Below are 14,321 nucleotides of genomic sequence, written 5' to 3' on the forward strand. Positions count from 1 at the left end.
TGTATTTTCCAACTAATAATAATAATAATTCATGTGAAGACAGCTCATTCCTCTTTCTCTCTGATGTGATGTGATGATCATTAAACAACAAAACAGTGTGCGGACACATTATTCTTCAATCTATGCATCACTGCATAATAAACTAACTTGGCATGTGTGAATAGTTTAAGGGAAAATGATACAGAATTTATTTATTTATTTATTTTTTATTTTTTATCAAGTATCCTAGTTTCATAGACGGAAGAAAAAGATGAATAAAAGTTGTTGGAATTCAGTAAAGGGTCAATCCAACATTTTACATCTCTAAAATGTAGCGGTGATATTTAAGGAAATAAAGTTGTGTCTTCGCTGTGAGTTATAAATTTTGGCGTAGTGATTATCAAATGATTTTAATAAGTGGTAACTTAGCAATGCCATGAGTCCGTGAGGACAATTTTTTTTTTCTTGTTCGATATTTGTCTAGTGGATGAGAAGTTTCACTTAAAATTTGTTTTCAATGGCAGAGTTAAACTTTATCTCCTTAAGAGTTAGGGGACCAAGAAATAGTTCGGCAAAGTTGAGAAATATTGTTACACTCAAACAATACCCTACCTCCTACCTCACCATCTTCATCCATGCTTATTGACTACAACCGACATGCATCCCAAATAATAAGAAAAATCTTTGGTGTCTTGGACTCTTAGGAGTATATTTTTAGAATATGGAATAAATAAATCTCTTTATTTGTGCCAAGCACCTTGTGCTCAGATGGTATGTAGTGACTCATGATAAAATGAAAAATAATAATAATATGTCTACATCAGGGACTAACATTGCCGGTGGTGAAACTCAATCCTTAGCCTTTCTTTCCAAACTCACAATTTTTGCAACCTTAATAAGGCAATTGCACAATTTTTATTTATTGTTTTTATACGTCTAACTAGTATTTTCACCCGTGTGATGCACAAAATAGATTTATTATAATATTTTAAGAATATTTGGATTGATATAAAATTATATAAATTATATCGAATCTTATACAATGCAATTGAAGAAATGAGTTGGATCGATTATGTTTTCTGATGTTATCCTTGATTGAATTCGAGCAAATAATTGCCCAATTAATAGCCAATGTGTAGATGTATGCATCATGTGTTGAAACGTTAGAGATTTTATACATTAGTGTTTAGGATTTGTATAAATTGGACAAATTTGCTCGTTCGAGCAACTTAGTTATAGAACTAAATTGCTATCATGATTCATTATATGGAAGATATATTTTCAATGTAGATATATACCAATTTTGCCATATTTGCATATATAAGGAATAAGTGATAAAACACAGAGACGGTGAATATGAACATTATATAAAGAATAAGCTACTCCAGTTACACTCTAATGGTCTTTGCATTACATTTTCTCATAGCTAGCTCGCTTGTTTAAATGAACACCCTCTTATCTAATTAAATGACAATTGACCATGCTGATGATCTTTGAAAATATATGTGGAATATTTTGAATTTTATTTTTTGAAAAGAGTATGTTGAATTTTTTTATTTAATAGTTTAGTTATATTCTTTGCAAAGTAGTATATATATTTAAAAAGAAAAAGATAGATAAACATGCTTATATAATCTAATTATTTATAGCATTGGTATTATTTGGAGTGGGAACAAAAATAAGTATGGAGTAGTATTTTTCCTAAAAATTACTATGTATCAATGTTGCTAAATTTGATAATTATAGTAACTTTATTCTAAATTTCATCTATATTGATAGATTATAGATTATTTTTTTTTACAGCTTTATTCTATCGTGAGTTCAAATAATAATTATTTAATAGTAATTGTAATAGAATATAGTTTACTTTAGAAGTTATGAGATTTAAACAGGTTTTAAGGAATGCGATTTTCAACAAATAATAAAAAAGAAGAAAATTCTATCAAATTTTAAATTGGAGTTGTTATTATATTGACTAATAAAATAATAATTAATAAATAATAAGTTATGAAAATGGATAAGATAATGTGTGCCTAGAGCCGATTAATTCCCTGCAAGTTGAGGTCCATACAGTTGAATATATACAAATGTCTAAAGGACATTACATATGCCCATTCAAATCTAATACGCATACTATTCTAATAATCAAACTAATTGTAATGCAACTAATTCGACAATGTGATCTGCCAATCTTGTGACAATGAGGCACGTACCATTGCAAAGACCAAGGGAGTGATTTGTGTTCATTAGGTATTAGTTAATTTTCATATAAAATTTTTTGTTACCAATTAAACTTTATTAATTTTTTTACCAATTAATTAATATTCATATTAGTTTTGGTGGGAAAGTTGAAGAGCAGGTGCGAAATAGGATTCTTTATTGGGGAAATCATTTTCTGTCTAGAGAAGGCGTGAGGTGTTGCTTAAAACTGTTCTTCAGAGTCTTCCAAATTATGCAATGAATGTCTTCTTGTTGCCTAAGGGTTTGAGTGATTAGATTGAGAAATTAATGAGTTCTTTCTGGTGGGGTGATGTAGGCCTAGGTAGGGGGATAAGGTGGAGTACTTGGGCTCATTTGTGTCAACCAAAGAATATTGGGGGTATGGGGTTTCGAAGGGTGAGAGAGATGAATCTTGCAATGCTTGGGAAGTAGGGGTGGAAGTTTATGACTTAACCTGGTTCGTTGGTTACTAGAGTGTTCAAAGCCCGATATTTCTCTAAGTGTTCTTTTCTGGAGGCACGAGAGGGAGGGGGGGGGGGGGGGGGGGATCAAATCCATCTTATGTGTGGTCTAGTATTCGAGAAGCTCAGGGTTTATTGCGAGAAGATACTAGATGGAGAGTTGAGGATGGGAAGGAGGTGAGAATTTGGGGAGATCCTTGGTTGCCTGATTTGAATGATCCTTATATCTTTACTCCAAATCTTGGTTATTTTGACAATCATTGTGTTTGGTCTCTATTTCATGCTAATACTACTCGTTAGGATGTAGATTTGATTAGGGATCTGTTTTGTCATTGGGATGTGTCTCTTTTTTGGGATTTTTCGCAAAGGTATCCCTCCAGCCGATAGCTAGAAGACTAATCCCTCGTCCCAACGGTAAGCACACTAAGTGGTAGGGGACTGGTCAAATGGTTTGCTCCATTCACATGATTGGGATGTGTCTCTAATTCTTAGTCTTCCTACACCTGTCTCTAATATAGTTGATGCTTTATTTTGGGGGGGAGGGGAATGCTGGAAATTATACTATTCTTAGTGCTTATAGGTTGGCCACCAAAATCTATGTTGATGAGAGGGGATTTGGATGGACAAAAGTGGAACACTACATAAAAATCGTGAATCGCGATGGAAACATCGCGACAAAACGTAATCCGTTGTCAATTCGCGACGATTTTTGTGACGGAACACAAAAATTGCAACGGAAAAGTTAGCGACGAAATCACGACGACAATTATTTTTGTCGTTATATTTCATGGCAGAGATATGCAACGGAATATGAGTTACGCGATGAAATATTTGTTTACGCAATGACGACCGAAAGAAATATATCCGTTGCCAAAATTGTGACGAACTCGTGATGGAATGATTTCCGTCGCCTACTTTGCGACGGAAAATTTTGTTATCATTTTTCGTCGCCATCGCTCGTGACGGATTATTCTTGTCGTGAAATGAAGTATGACAAGTCTTGACACTACAGAATGAATTTCGTCATAAAAATGTAAAATTCCGTCGCAAAATGCGATTTGGGCCGGAATTTGGCATTTTCGTGACGAAACTTTTTCGTCGCAAATCATGAATTTTCTTGTAGTGGAATCTAAATATTTCCTCGAAAATTAAGTATTTTTTCTGGACATTGTGTACTAACAGACTGCCCACTAAAGATGTTTTGCTTATAAAGTAGGTTAGGTGTGATCCTATTTGCCATTTGTGTGGAAATGAGGTTGAATCGGCTGCTCATATCTTTGCAAATTGTGTCTTTGCTCATGCTTGTTGGCGGATTCTGAGTACTGATTGGGGGCTGGGTTTGGTGGAGTCTATACCTATTTGGGTGCTTGAAATGTAGTCTTCCTTGTCTTTACAAATGATTCAGAAGGTGGTGGTGGTATGTTGGGCTATTTGGGAGATTAAGAATGATATGGTATGGAATAGAGAGGGTAAGGATTCAGGGTTTTTAGTGCATCATGCTTTGTTATTTGTTCATGCATGGCAGACTGCTCAGGGAGTGATTTCTGTTCATAATTCTACTTCAGTTAGCCTACTCATACGGTGGCTTGGTCTCCTCCCCCAAGAAATTATCTCAAAATTAATATTGATACTTCTATGGATTTCGAAAACCAATGTATGGGTTTGGGGTGGGTAATTCGAAATGAGGAAGGGTTTATGTAAGGGGTAGTCATGCCAAAGGTTCAAGGTCTATACACGATTCGAGAAACTGAAGCAATGGGGGCTCGGGAGGTCTTGAGTTGGATTAAAAGACAAGGGTGGCAAAGAGTAATAGTGGAAACTGATGCTCAAGTAGTGACTAAAGCTCTGGAGCGAGGTGTGAACTACACTCCTTTTGGTGCCCTCGTGTCTGATATTCGTACTATCCTGATGCAGCTTGATTCAGTTACTCTTACTTTTGTGTCTTGTAGGTGTAATCGTCCAGCTTATATTTTAGCTAGAAAGTCTCTTTATAATTCGGACTATGTGTCCTATGTGTTTTTTGATTCTATACCTAGTTGTATTTATGGCTGTTTGAACCTTCTGATTTAATATATTTGGGTTTGTACTCTCAAAAAAAATATATTTGGGTTTGTTGGTTTTCAAAAAATTAAAAAAAAAAATCCCCTCAAGTCAAGGATGAAAATAGCCACTAAGGTAACAATTGAAGGAGAAAATTAAACATTGCTATGGAAGGAATTCAAGGACTAAAAATGTCATTTTTCCATAAGTTTTATAAAACTTAACAATTTCATCCACTTATGGGTGAAAAAAAGCCACCAAGATAACATTTGAATGGTGAAAAGTGAGTATGTGAAGAATTCAATGATTGAGTCAACCATTATGAAACAATTTAAGGACCAAAAATATCATTTTTCTAATAATAATAATAATAATAATAATAATAATAATAATAATAATAATAATAATAATAATAATAATAATAATAATAATAATAATAATAATAATAATAATAATAATAATGGATATGGTTCAAATAAACACTTGAACTATTAAGAAAAGTGAAATTAGGCCATTGATTTTAAAAAATCTCCAATTAGATACCTTAATTTAGAAAAAAAAATGTACAATTAATTCATTTTGACTTGTAATTGCATGTAAACTCTAGGATAAAAGTGACTGAAATGTTACATCAATATATTTTGCTTACTTAGATGTCTAATAATAATAATAATAATAATAATAATAATAATAACAATAACAATAACAATAACAATAACAATAACAATAACAATAACAATAACAATAATAATATTATTATTATTATATAAAATTAAAATATTTTCTTAAAAAAATTGAAATAGCTCGGTTGGTCACAATGGCAACTCGCTGCCATGGCGGCCAATCTATTTTTAATTTTAAAAAATATTTTAATTTTTTTATTAATAATAATAAATACTTTAATAATAATACTATTAAATATAAATATGTGTGAAAAAGGGTTACACTTATGTGAGACCGTCTCACGGGTTTCAATCTGTGAAATGAGTTGGATCTTTGATTAATGAGTCAAATTTGACTCATTAATAAAAAAATTTGACCCGTCTCACGGATTGAAACCCGTGAGACAGTCTCACACAAGTTTTTGCATGTGAAAAAAGTCTATTTCTTAAGATTTAGGAATAAATAATATCATTTACCACTTAAATGGTTATTCTCCCTGCAGAAGAACTATCTTGTTCTCAAAAATGTTACTCCGTATTTCTAAGAATGAAAAACTAAAACAAACCAAGAAATAAGTTTAGTTCCGAAAATACTGTCCCTGCTAACTTTTTTCATAACCTAATTTTGTTGTTACTTCATTGGCTAAATTGTATTTTTGCAACAAGTAGAGGGATGACCCTTCTCTCTATATTTTGTCTGTGATGAAATTGTATTTCTTCCCTTTATATTGTTGACAAAACAAGTGGTCCAGCCTCATCAACTATATAAGGGTATAATATTGTAAAATTTACTAAAAAACTGATTAGTCTATTATCTAAACAAGTGTTGTATTCATGATCTATCCCAAGGTAAAAACTAAAATTGTTTTATTTGGGATATAGTTCAATTAATCGACTAAAAAATAAGTTGATAGCTTTGGTTTGCTAGCAGTCGTAGAGTGTAAAGATCCTTTCTCAAAAAAGAAGAAGAAGAAGAAGAAAAGAGATATGGAATGACTTTGTTAGAGTAACCTCAATAGTTCTAATTTTTGCTAAGCCAAGCATGGTTGCAGTAGACGCTAAGCGCTAGTCGAGTGGTAGACTAGCACTTAGCGCCTAAGTGGCCTAGGCGGCACCATTGCTGGGTGCAACAATGTGCACACGCACCTAGCTGAAGACCAACTTCCTTTCTTTTTTTCATGCAGTGGACCCCACAAAACATGGTATTTGCAGGAATAAAAATTGCTCAAAAACCCCATCCCCATTTGTTAAAAAGCCCAACCCAAGTTCTTTCTTTTGCAAAAACCTCCCAAAATCCACAAACGTGTATGATGTTGCCTGTTAGGGGCGTATAAGCATTTGGAGGCATGTGGACCAGTTGAGGACATATTACAATTTACCTCATCCACCAAGCCTCTAAATTGACTAAATGTTATCGTCTAGATAAATTATTACTAATTAAAAATTGAATAAGTATTGGGCGAGAGCATTTCACATTTTCACAGTTTTATAAGTAGATAGATATATATTACGTTTTAATTAAAAGGTATTAGAGTTGCATATAAGACGATCTCACACCAGACTTATTTAATTAATGCATTAACAAAATATTTAATAATTTAACCAAAAAAAATTTAAAAAAAAATGTTGATGAATGACAACACCTAAATTATACAGCTCATAAGTGGTGGAGAAACAGGCGCAACAACATTTTCCCCTGCCCTAATTGAAGGCAGGCAGGCAACATGTGATGTCCCTTCATCATACTTTGATCCAATACACAGCATCTGGAAACAAACAAAGACAACATAAATTAACTACTTCTGCAAACATATATGCCCACTGTTCCTTTGCATTGATCACATCTTTCACCGCAAATGGAGCGGAATGAGATTACAATATTCTTATTTCATTAGTTATCTAAAATCTATTCAATATAGGAGATTCGAACCCATGACCCTGATATTAAATTAAATCATGTGCTACATCCAACTAAAAATCTAAACTGATAATTGGACTGCATATATTATATTTATGCTCACAGGTATATATACTTGAGGGAGATTTTAAAATGTCATGCACGGCGTTTTAACGTTCATTAACATGTTGTACTTTATGTTTTGTTTAATTGTACATTATGCTTGAATGAAGTACAACTTTCAAAACACAAAGTACAATCTGCTAAGGAGCGTGAAAGTGTTGTACACAACATTTTAAAAGTTTTCATATAGTTGGGGATAAAGTTGTTTCCAAAGGGTGACTAGTTATACAACAATGGTAGAGTTATGGAATGAGATAGTAATACTCTTATTTGATGAGTGAATTGTCTAGAAATATAGGATAGTGTTTACAAACCGCGTAAAAGATATTTGATACTAGAATAAAAGTTTGTCTTTCTTTAAGGAGCTCTCCTCCCGTTTGCCTTATTTCTCTCAATGAACAAATTAAAGGAGTTTTTTTTTTTTTTTTTTTTTTTTTTTTTTTTGTGTAACTCAGGGGTTTTCCATCGTTAGACATAGTGACTAATCTCTATACAGAATTGTAGGCATCTTTAATGGGTATGATAGCTGTCTTGGAGATGGCTACTCTATATCCAAAGTTTTGTCTCCACGGGCTTAACTCACTGGTTTAGTAGGTAATATTGGAGATTATGCTCAAAGTAAGCAGATCCCTTGTGCGCACCGACATTTGACCTTGTTTACTGTGCCGGTTAGTCACCTAATTTACATCCTCCCAAATGCTCTATCGAGTCAGGGTATGGGAACCTTTGGGGTTGAGGATTCAACCTTATGGGAGCAAATTATTATGTGAACCATAACAAAAAGTACATTTTTAATGTATTAAAAGTACAATATCCATATACTGAATGTACAATATACAAAATATTGTACTTATAATATTCAAATAATGTACTTTTCCTTAATACAATGTACATTTTTAATATATTAAAAGTACATTATTTGTGTACTTAATGTACATTATTCGATAGTATGGTCCACAGCTCTTTCGACCTAATGATTGCCTTATGGAGAAGAAGAAAAATTGAACCCTTGACAAATTAGAGGAGTTTGCAGTTACTTGAAAAGTGTCATCTCAAGGCTTTGGGTAACCGAGATGTATTAATTAAATAAACTATCATAAGCTTAAGTAGTTGTTGGCAAATGTCCAAACAACTTAAACAGCTATTAGCAAATCTTGAAACTCACTCTCAAGCACAAGCTCACAAAAGCAAACCAATCTGTACTAGATAGGAAGCTAAATTGAATCAATCATATATAAAATCATACAGCTTATGCAAGTCCTAAGTTTTTGGTGAAGAGCACAACAAAAATCAAAATACAGGACAGAGTAACCACTTCACTTGTGATGATGCTTTTTAGATGTAAATACAAAATAATACCCTATTCACAACTCAAATAGTTTCCAAATCATTCAAAAGCCTGTAATGTTTGTGTTCTTTAACCTTCAACCGCAACTTGAGCTGGCACCACCACCGGATTCGTCAGATGTGAATGTGCAGCAGCAATATTGTCATCCGCGGGACTGTTTTCAGACTTTTCACCCGTCTGCTGTTCGAGTTCATCAGTGTGACTGGCAGGCTCAGTTTCAGTCTCTCCCGTTTTCTGATCAGGGCTCTTAATTTTGGCCGGTTTAGGTTTTGTTGCAGCAGACTTCTCTTTAGTTTTCGGGACTGCAGGCTGAGATACAGTCTCGGTTTGGAGATTTCTTACTGGTTTCGTAGAAGTGGCAGTGCTCTTCTTATCCCCGTTCGATGGCAAAGATTTGGGTGACTTGTCAGGCTCCTTAGCAACTCTAGGACTAAGGCCCGATCCTCCACTTTCAGAGCTGTTGGTTGTGGATGCAGAGTTTTTGTTCCGACCAAGCTTAGGAGATCTTGGGCGTGTCGTTGGTATCTGTAAAATTGACAAATTCCTTGGAACATCAAGTTCATGTATAATATATGTATCTGTTCATACATACTTTCGAGCCAACACCCCCACTGGGGATCGAACCGGTGACCTCTCACTTGGGAGGGCCACATGCCACTTGACCACAAGGTCTTTGGCAGAAGCCAGGCTTATTAATCAATAGTTCTCTACCAAAGATTGGTCGAGAACGAAGCATTCCCATTAAGTCAGAATGCTAGAAACCAATGCCCCTATTACATGTTAAAGATGGCCCGTCTGGAATTCATGACAACACAATATCTTACAATGAATTTTGATGTCTCTAAGTCCTCCAATCCATCTGCGCCATTCAAGACAGACTTATTTTTCATATTACAATGTCATAATGGAAGGAAGCATTGGAAACACGAATATTTAGGTTCAGCTCCAAATAAAGTATATATATGTAGTGGAGCAACCATATTTATGAGCTTCAATGTAATTATTTAACTTCCATTTCATGATTTGTATAAAAAAAATTGAGTCTAAATATCATTTGAAATGCTCTATGCAATAATTCATTGTTACGAAGTGCACTTAGTTAACAGTTCTGTCGTATTATCCAATAAATTCTGCGTAAAGAAAAACCAAGTCAAATAAAGCTAATTGGTCATATTAGCTATTAGCTATGTTCAAAGACATTACACATATGTGAGGTGTAAGGATCATAATTTGCCCAAAATTTTGAAAATTCAACGAGGAATTACGTATATATGCATTACCTTCTTCAGTTCAGCTTTTGGAGCAGGTTCCTTATAAAAGCTTGGCATAGGTGTAGCTTTAAACGCTAAGCTCTTCCTAAATTGCTTTATCTCGGCTTCTTGGTTTTCCTGCATCGAATCCCAATTCAAGAAGAGTGCTTAGGTCCAACCAAACTAGACTAAAAATGTCAAGCAAAGAAACGAAAATTAAAAACTATGTCGTGTGAGACCTTGGATTTTGCCTGCAAATTATTCCTTTCCATTTCCTTTGCCTGAATCTTCTCTTCAAGCTTTGAGAAGAACTGAAAGAATGAGACGGCACATTAACCATTACACGAAAAGCATAATCCTATGGTCGAAATGGCATTTAGGAATTATAGGTTAGATATCCAACCTCTCTTCGTTTTTCAGCACGCTCTTCCAACCTGAACGAAAATCCAGCGACACTGGTCCTAAGTTGTCCATGAGGAGTAGCGTTACTGATTACAATTGAAGATATCATAAGCGAAATAATGCAGTATGAACAGGGGAGGGTTAATCAGAACAGGACGATAATAAATTGTTAATTCTAAGAGAAGAACGGTACGATGAAGTAGTTGACTGCACATCCTCATTCTCCTTAATAGGTTTTATATTTTCGTCAGTTGATCTGCAAAATAAATTGTATAGTCAACAAGAATTTTTCATCAAAGACTAACAGCAAACTTTACTAGAGAAGAAAAACGTCTAATATTATCACTTACCCTTCACATGTGTTCTTACTCTCAGTTTCATTAGCAGAAATAGTGTTCCCGGACTGATCACAAAAATAAGCCTTATAAGAGATGTTTTAGAAATAAGAAGGGAATTGCAAAAGGATATGAGCTCGAGGCCTACATTAACCGTTGATTCGTGAACACTTGATGCAGCTGGTAAAGTTTTTCTTCTGTTGGTTGTTCCTCCAACATTGATGTTAGCACTCTTCAAAACACCACCCGAGGCACGCCTTCCAGCCGGGCTCGAATGGGGAACCGGTTTTTCTGTGGCATTCGAAAATGACCCCTTGGCACTCAATTTCTTTGGATACACATCGATGCTTTTCCTCATCACATCCGAACTAACGCCTTTTGCAGGGAACGAGAGACTCTGAGTCAGGCTTGTCGTCCTTTTCGCACGAGCCATTGCAGCCGATCCTCTCGAGCTCGCCTGATCCTTCTTCTGTCTACTACCCTTCGAAGCAGCAACAGCAGCAGTAGTAGTAGAGGACACTTTACTTTGAGTTGATGCTTTACTTTTCGAAACATTCCCAGACGATTCGGTTTTCACTAGAGATACTTTAGGTGCTTCATTAACCACAATCTCATCCCCAACAACTTCACTTTCACTAGCTTTCTCACCCAAAATTCCCTCTTTCTCCACACCCACATTTTCATTCTCAATAACAGGATCCATTTCCTCTTTCACCACAACCACCATTTCTGAGGCCATCTAGGACAGTTATCTATACCAAAGCCCAAATAATTAGTAACTGAACAAAAAACACCACTTTTTAATTATCATGCTCAAACTGAATTTTTACCATCACAGGCTTCCATATCATGAAAAGTTCAGAAATTGAACCCCAAATCAAGAACCCATTGGCACAAAACACACATCTGAAGGAACAGAAACAAAACCCAGACACCCATTTCCCAAAATTCCCGATCCCACAAAGAGAATTTCAAGATTTCATGGACTCCACCTGCTGCAGTTCTTGTTCATTGCACAATTCAAGATTCAAGAACAGCCAAACAGAGCACACAACCAACACACATTCAAGAACACAAGATCAGTAGAAACCACGCACTAGAACACAAAGATCCAGCAAAATTCAAGCAAAAAAATATGCTAAGATCACGCAAAATTGTGCGGCGGGAAGAATTCGGAAAGGAAAATGATGAGACTAAAGTGGGAAAAGAAGAGTACCTGTACTTGTGCGTAAGCAAGAGTGAGAATTACTATGGCTTCGGAATTTCAAATTCTACTTTGCAATGAAAAAGTCGGTTAGATATAGTGAAACCGGGGGGAAGAGAAGAGAGTAAGAGAGACGGTTCGACCAACAATGTTAGACAACAAAAGTGGGCGAGTTTTTCAAGGTGTCGGATTTTATGATTTGTAAAAATTAAAAAAATAAATAAATAAATAAAAGGAAATGACCAATCTTCATTCTTCACCTCATTTTCTTCTTCCCCACCCTGAAAAGGAAACATTTCTCCACATTACTCCCTATTTTATTTTATTATTATTATTACTGTAATAAAAGTCAAACACACTACATTTTTTACAAGTTTTCTTAATCGGTCAATGAAAATCACACATCTGAATTAATCTTATTCGTATCTTAGTGAATTAAAAAGAAATTCTAGTCATCTCATCCACATATTTGTTAGTCAAACACAACGTTCACATTTTAACATCAATTACTGATTGTTCAATCGTGAATAATTTTTGGGAGAATTTGGTGAGTAATAATTCGATTTATGGATGTACCAAAAAATTAAGAAAGTATTGAAGGATGGTAATGGCTATTTCTTTCTTTTTAAAAAAATAAAAAGAAAAATTATACGGTTAAGATCCATGTAAGCATAAAAATGACTCATGTTAATTTAGTCATTGTCACATCAATGATAACATATTAATAGGTAATACTTAAACTTAATTGCATTATTTTATCAATTTAAAATACATTATTGGAACTAATTAGATACCCAATTAGACTATCAACCGTTATATTGTGAACTGGTCCACAATGAATATTGATTATATGTAGCCCATTAAATTCAATATATACCATTTCAACATCATGAATTAAGAGATCGAAAAAGAATATAATACAACTACCTTGCACTAAGTTTTCCATTACTCCCGTCGATTTGCTTACACGAATGGATAACTATGTAACTATGTTTGTGTAATGATATCATGTGGAGAATTTGTCGGTGACAATTAACAAGAAAATATCACAACAAATAATGTCACATAAATTAACTTTTGTGTCCTATAATCTCACATGATTAAATGAAAACCATTTCTAAATTCTAATCCTTAAAATATTGACGATTTGTAGATCCAATTCATGATGCTACAATTTCAATTACTGAGTATCTTTTAAAATATATTTTTTAATATTGAGGCGTGTGTAACGAAACAATCCTACAAAAAGATTATTTCTGAAAATAGATAAAAATAATAATAGTACACACAAGAAATCCCACAGGTGTGGACGTATACGGGTTAAGTCTTTTTCAAGGCATCTTTGCCCAAGTGAGAGAACATCTATGTTATACAATTCAACATCCTTCTAAAAGGGTCTTGTATATACAATGGTGCAAATTCTCTTCTTTTTTCAATGTGGACAAATACTACTGATGGGGGATAGACTAAGGCTCGGTGTTAGAGGCTCGACGTGGGCGAAAGAGACGATCAATGAAGAAGAAGAGAGGGTTCGAAGGAAGATAGGATGGCATTGTGAGGGTCGGTCGGTGGTAAGTTGGTCGGACGGAGTTCATTCAACAGATTGCTTTGTGGGGCACATTCAAGGAAGAGTTTGATAATGAAAAGAATATGCTTGATGGTTCATTAGGTGACAAGGCAGCTGAAGATCTTAGACTGAGAGTAATTGAATATAACTATTAAAACGATCAACTACCATGGAAGAAAGGTCGGGCTAGGGAAACAAGAAGAGGACGAGTCGCACCGGACCGACCTAGAAGGGGTCGAGGTAAGAAAGGCGGTGTAAGAAGGGCGGTGCAAGAAAGGTGGGGCAAAACAGGCCGATATGGAAGTTTCCTAAAGAGTTTGGCGGTGGAAGACAAGGGATACGGAGGGAAGGTCGAGATAGATTAGGAAAGTACCTAAAATGTAATAAGGAAAGAGTTCCTAAAGTAGTTTAGAAGTTTCCTAAGAGAGAAATCCCTCATAACTTGTATAAACAAGGGCTCTAGGTCTCAAGAGAGACACAGGTAATCTAGCACACTTATAAGCAACTCATTGTACTCAAAGGCAATTCGTAATCCAAAGAGGGCAGAAAGGTTACTCTAATTTTCTGATAGCATTAGTCAATTTTCTGGTAGTGTTGGCCTGCCGTTCGACCATTCCGTGGGAGATAAAACCAACAACTACTTTTAAGCCTTTCTACCTTCATTTTCCAGCTCATATGGTCTACTTTGATAATCAATTTATCATTCACCTATTACCCATTTTGAGCGTACAATATATCAATCTCTTCGTCTCACTACGAAAACCCGAATCCATTTTGATCCGACCAAAATTAGGAGTGGACCCACATATATATATATATATATATATATATAT

The 14,321-nt window shown here is 34.7% G+C and overlaps 1 protein-coding gene across 3 annotated transcripts; it reads right to left on the reverse strand.

Moving 5' to 3' along the window:
* Nucleotides 1-8,580: 8,580 nt before the first annotated feature.
* Nucleotides 8,581-12,088, reverse strand: LOC116031864 (protein WVD2-like 4). Of its 3 annotated transcripts, XM_031274205.1 has the most exons (9): nucleotides 11,934-12,080; nucleotides 11,548-11,720; nucleotides 10,866-11,469; nucleotides 10,733-10,785; nucleotides 10,576-10,638; nucleotides 10,384-10,468; nucleotides 10,220-10,291; nucleotides 10,011-10,118; nucleotides 8,581-9,255 (listed from the first exon to the last, which is right to left on the reverse strand). In XM_031274205.1, the coding sequence occupies exons 3-9, from the start codon at nucleotides 11,454-11,456 to the stop codon at nucleotides 8,800-8,802; spliced, it is 1,428 nt and encodes a 475-aa protein (XP_031130065.1). In that variant the 5' UTR covers nucleotides 11,457-11,469; nucleotides 11,548-11,720; nucleotides 11,934-12,080; the 3' UTR covers nucleotides 8,581-8,799. The 3 variants fall into 3 exon arrangements, with proteins under 3 accessions (XP_031130065.1, XP_031130068.1, XP_031130060.1); XM_031274208.1 differs by lacking the exon at nucleotides 11,548-11,720 and having other exon boundaries at nucleotides 10,384-10,441; nucleotides 11,934-12,088; XM_031274200.1 differs by lacking the exon at nucleotides 11,548-11,720 and having other exon boundaries at nucleotides 11,934-12,088.
* Nucleotides 12,089-14,321: the final 2,233 nt, after the last annotated feature.

The sequence above is a fragment of the Ipomoea triloba genome, chromosome 1, assembly GCF_003576645.1.
Source record: "Ipomoea triloba cultivar NCNSP0323 chromosome 1, ASM357664v1".
NCBI classification, from domain to species: Eukaryota; Viridiplantae; Streptophyta; class Magnoliopsida; order Solanales; family Convolvulaceae; genus Ipomoea; species Ipomoea triloba.

Bases quoted from the DNA above. Each gene is read 5' to 3' on its own strand.
- LOC116031864 (XM_031274200.1), bottom strand. From the start codon at position 11,456: ATGGCCTCAGAAATGGTGGTTGTGGTGAAAGAGGAAATGGATCCTGTT. The intron at 10,786-10,865 runs GTAGGCCTCGAG...TTTTGTGATCAG, and splicing joins TTCACGAATCAACGGTTAAT to TCCGGGAACACTATTTCTGC. The intron at 10,639-10,732 runs GTAAGTGATAAT...TTTATTTTGCAG, and splicing joins AGTAAGAACACATGTGAAGG to ATCAACTGACGAAAATATAA.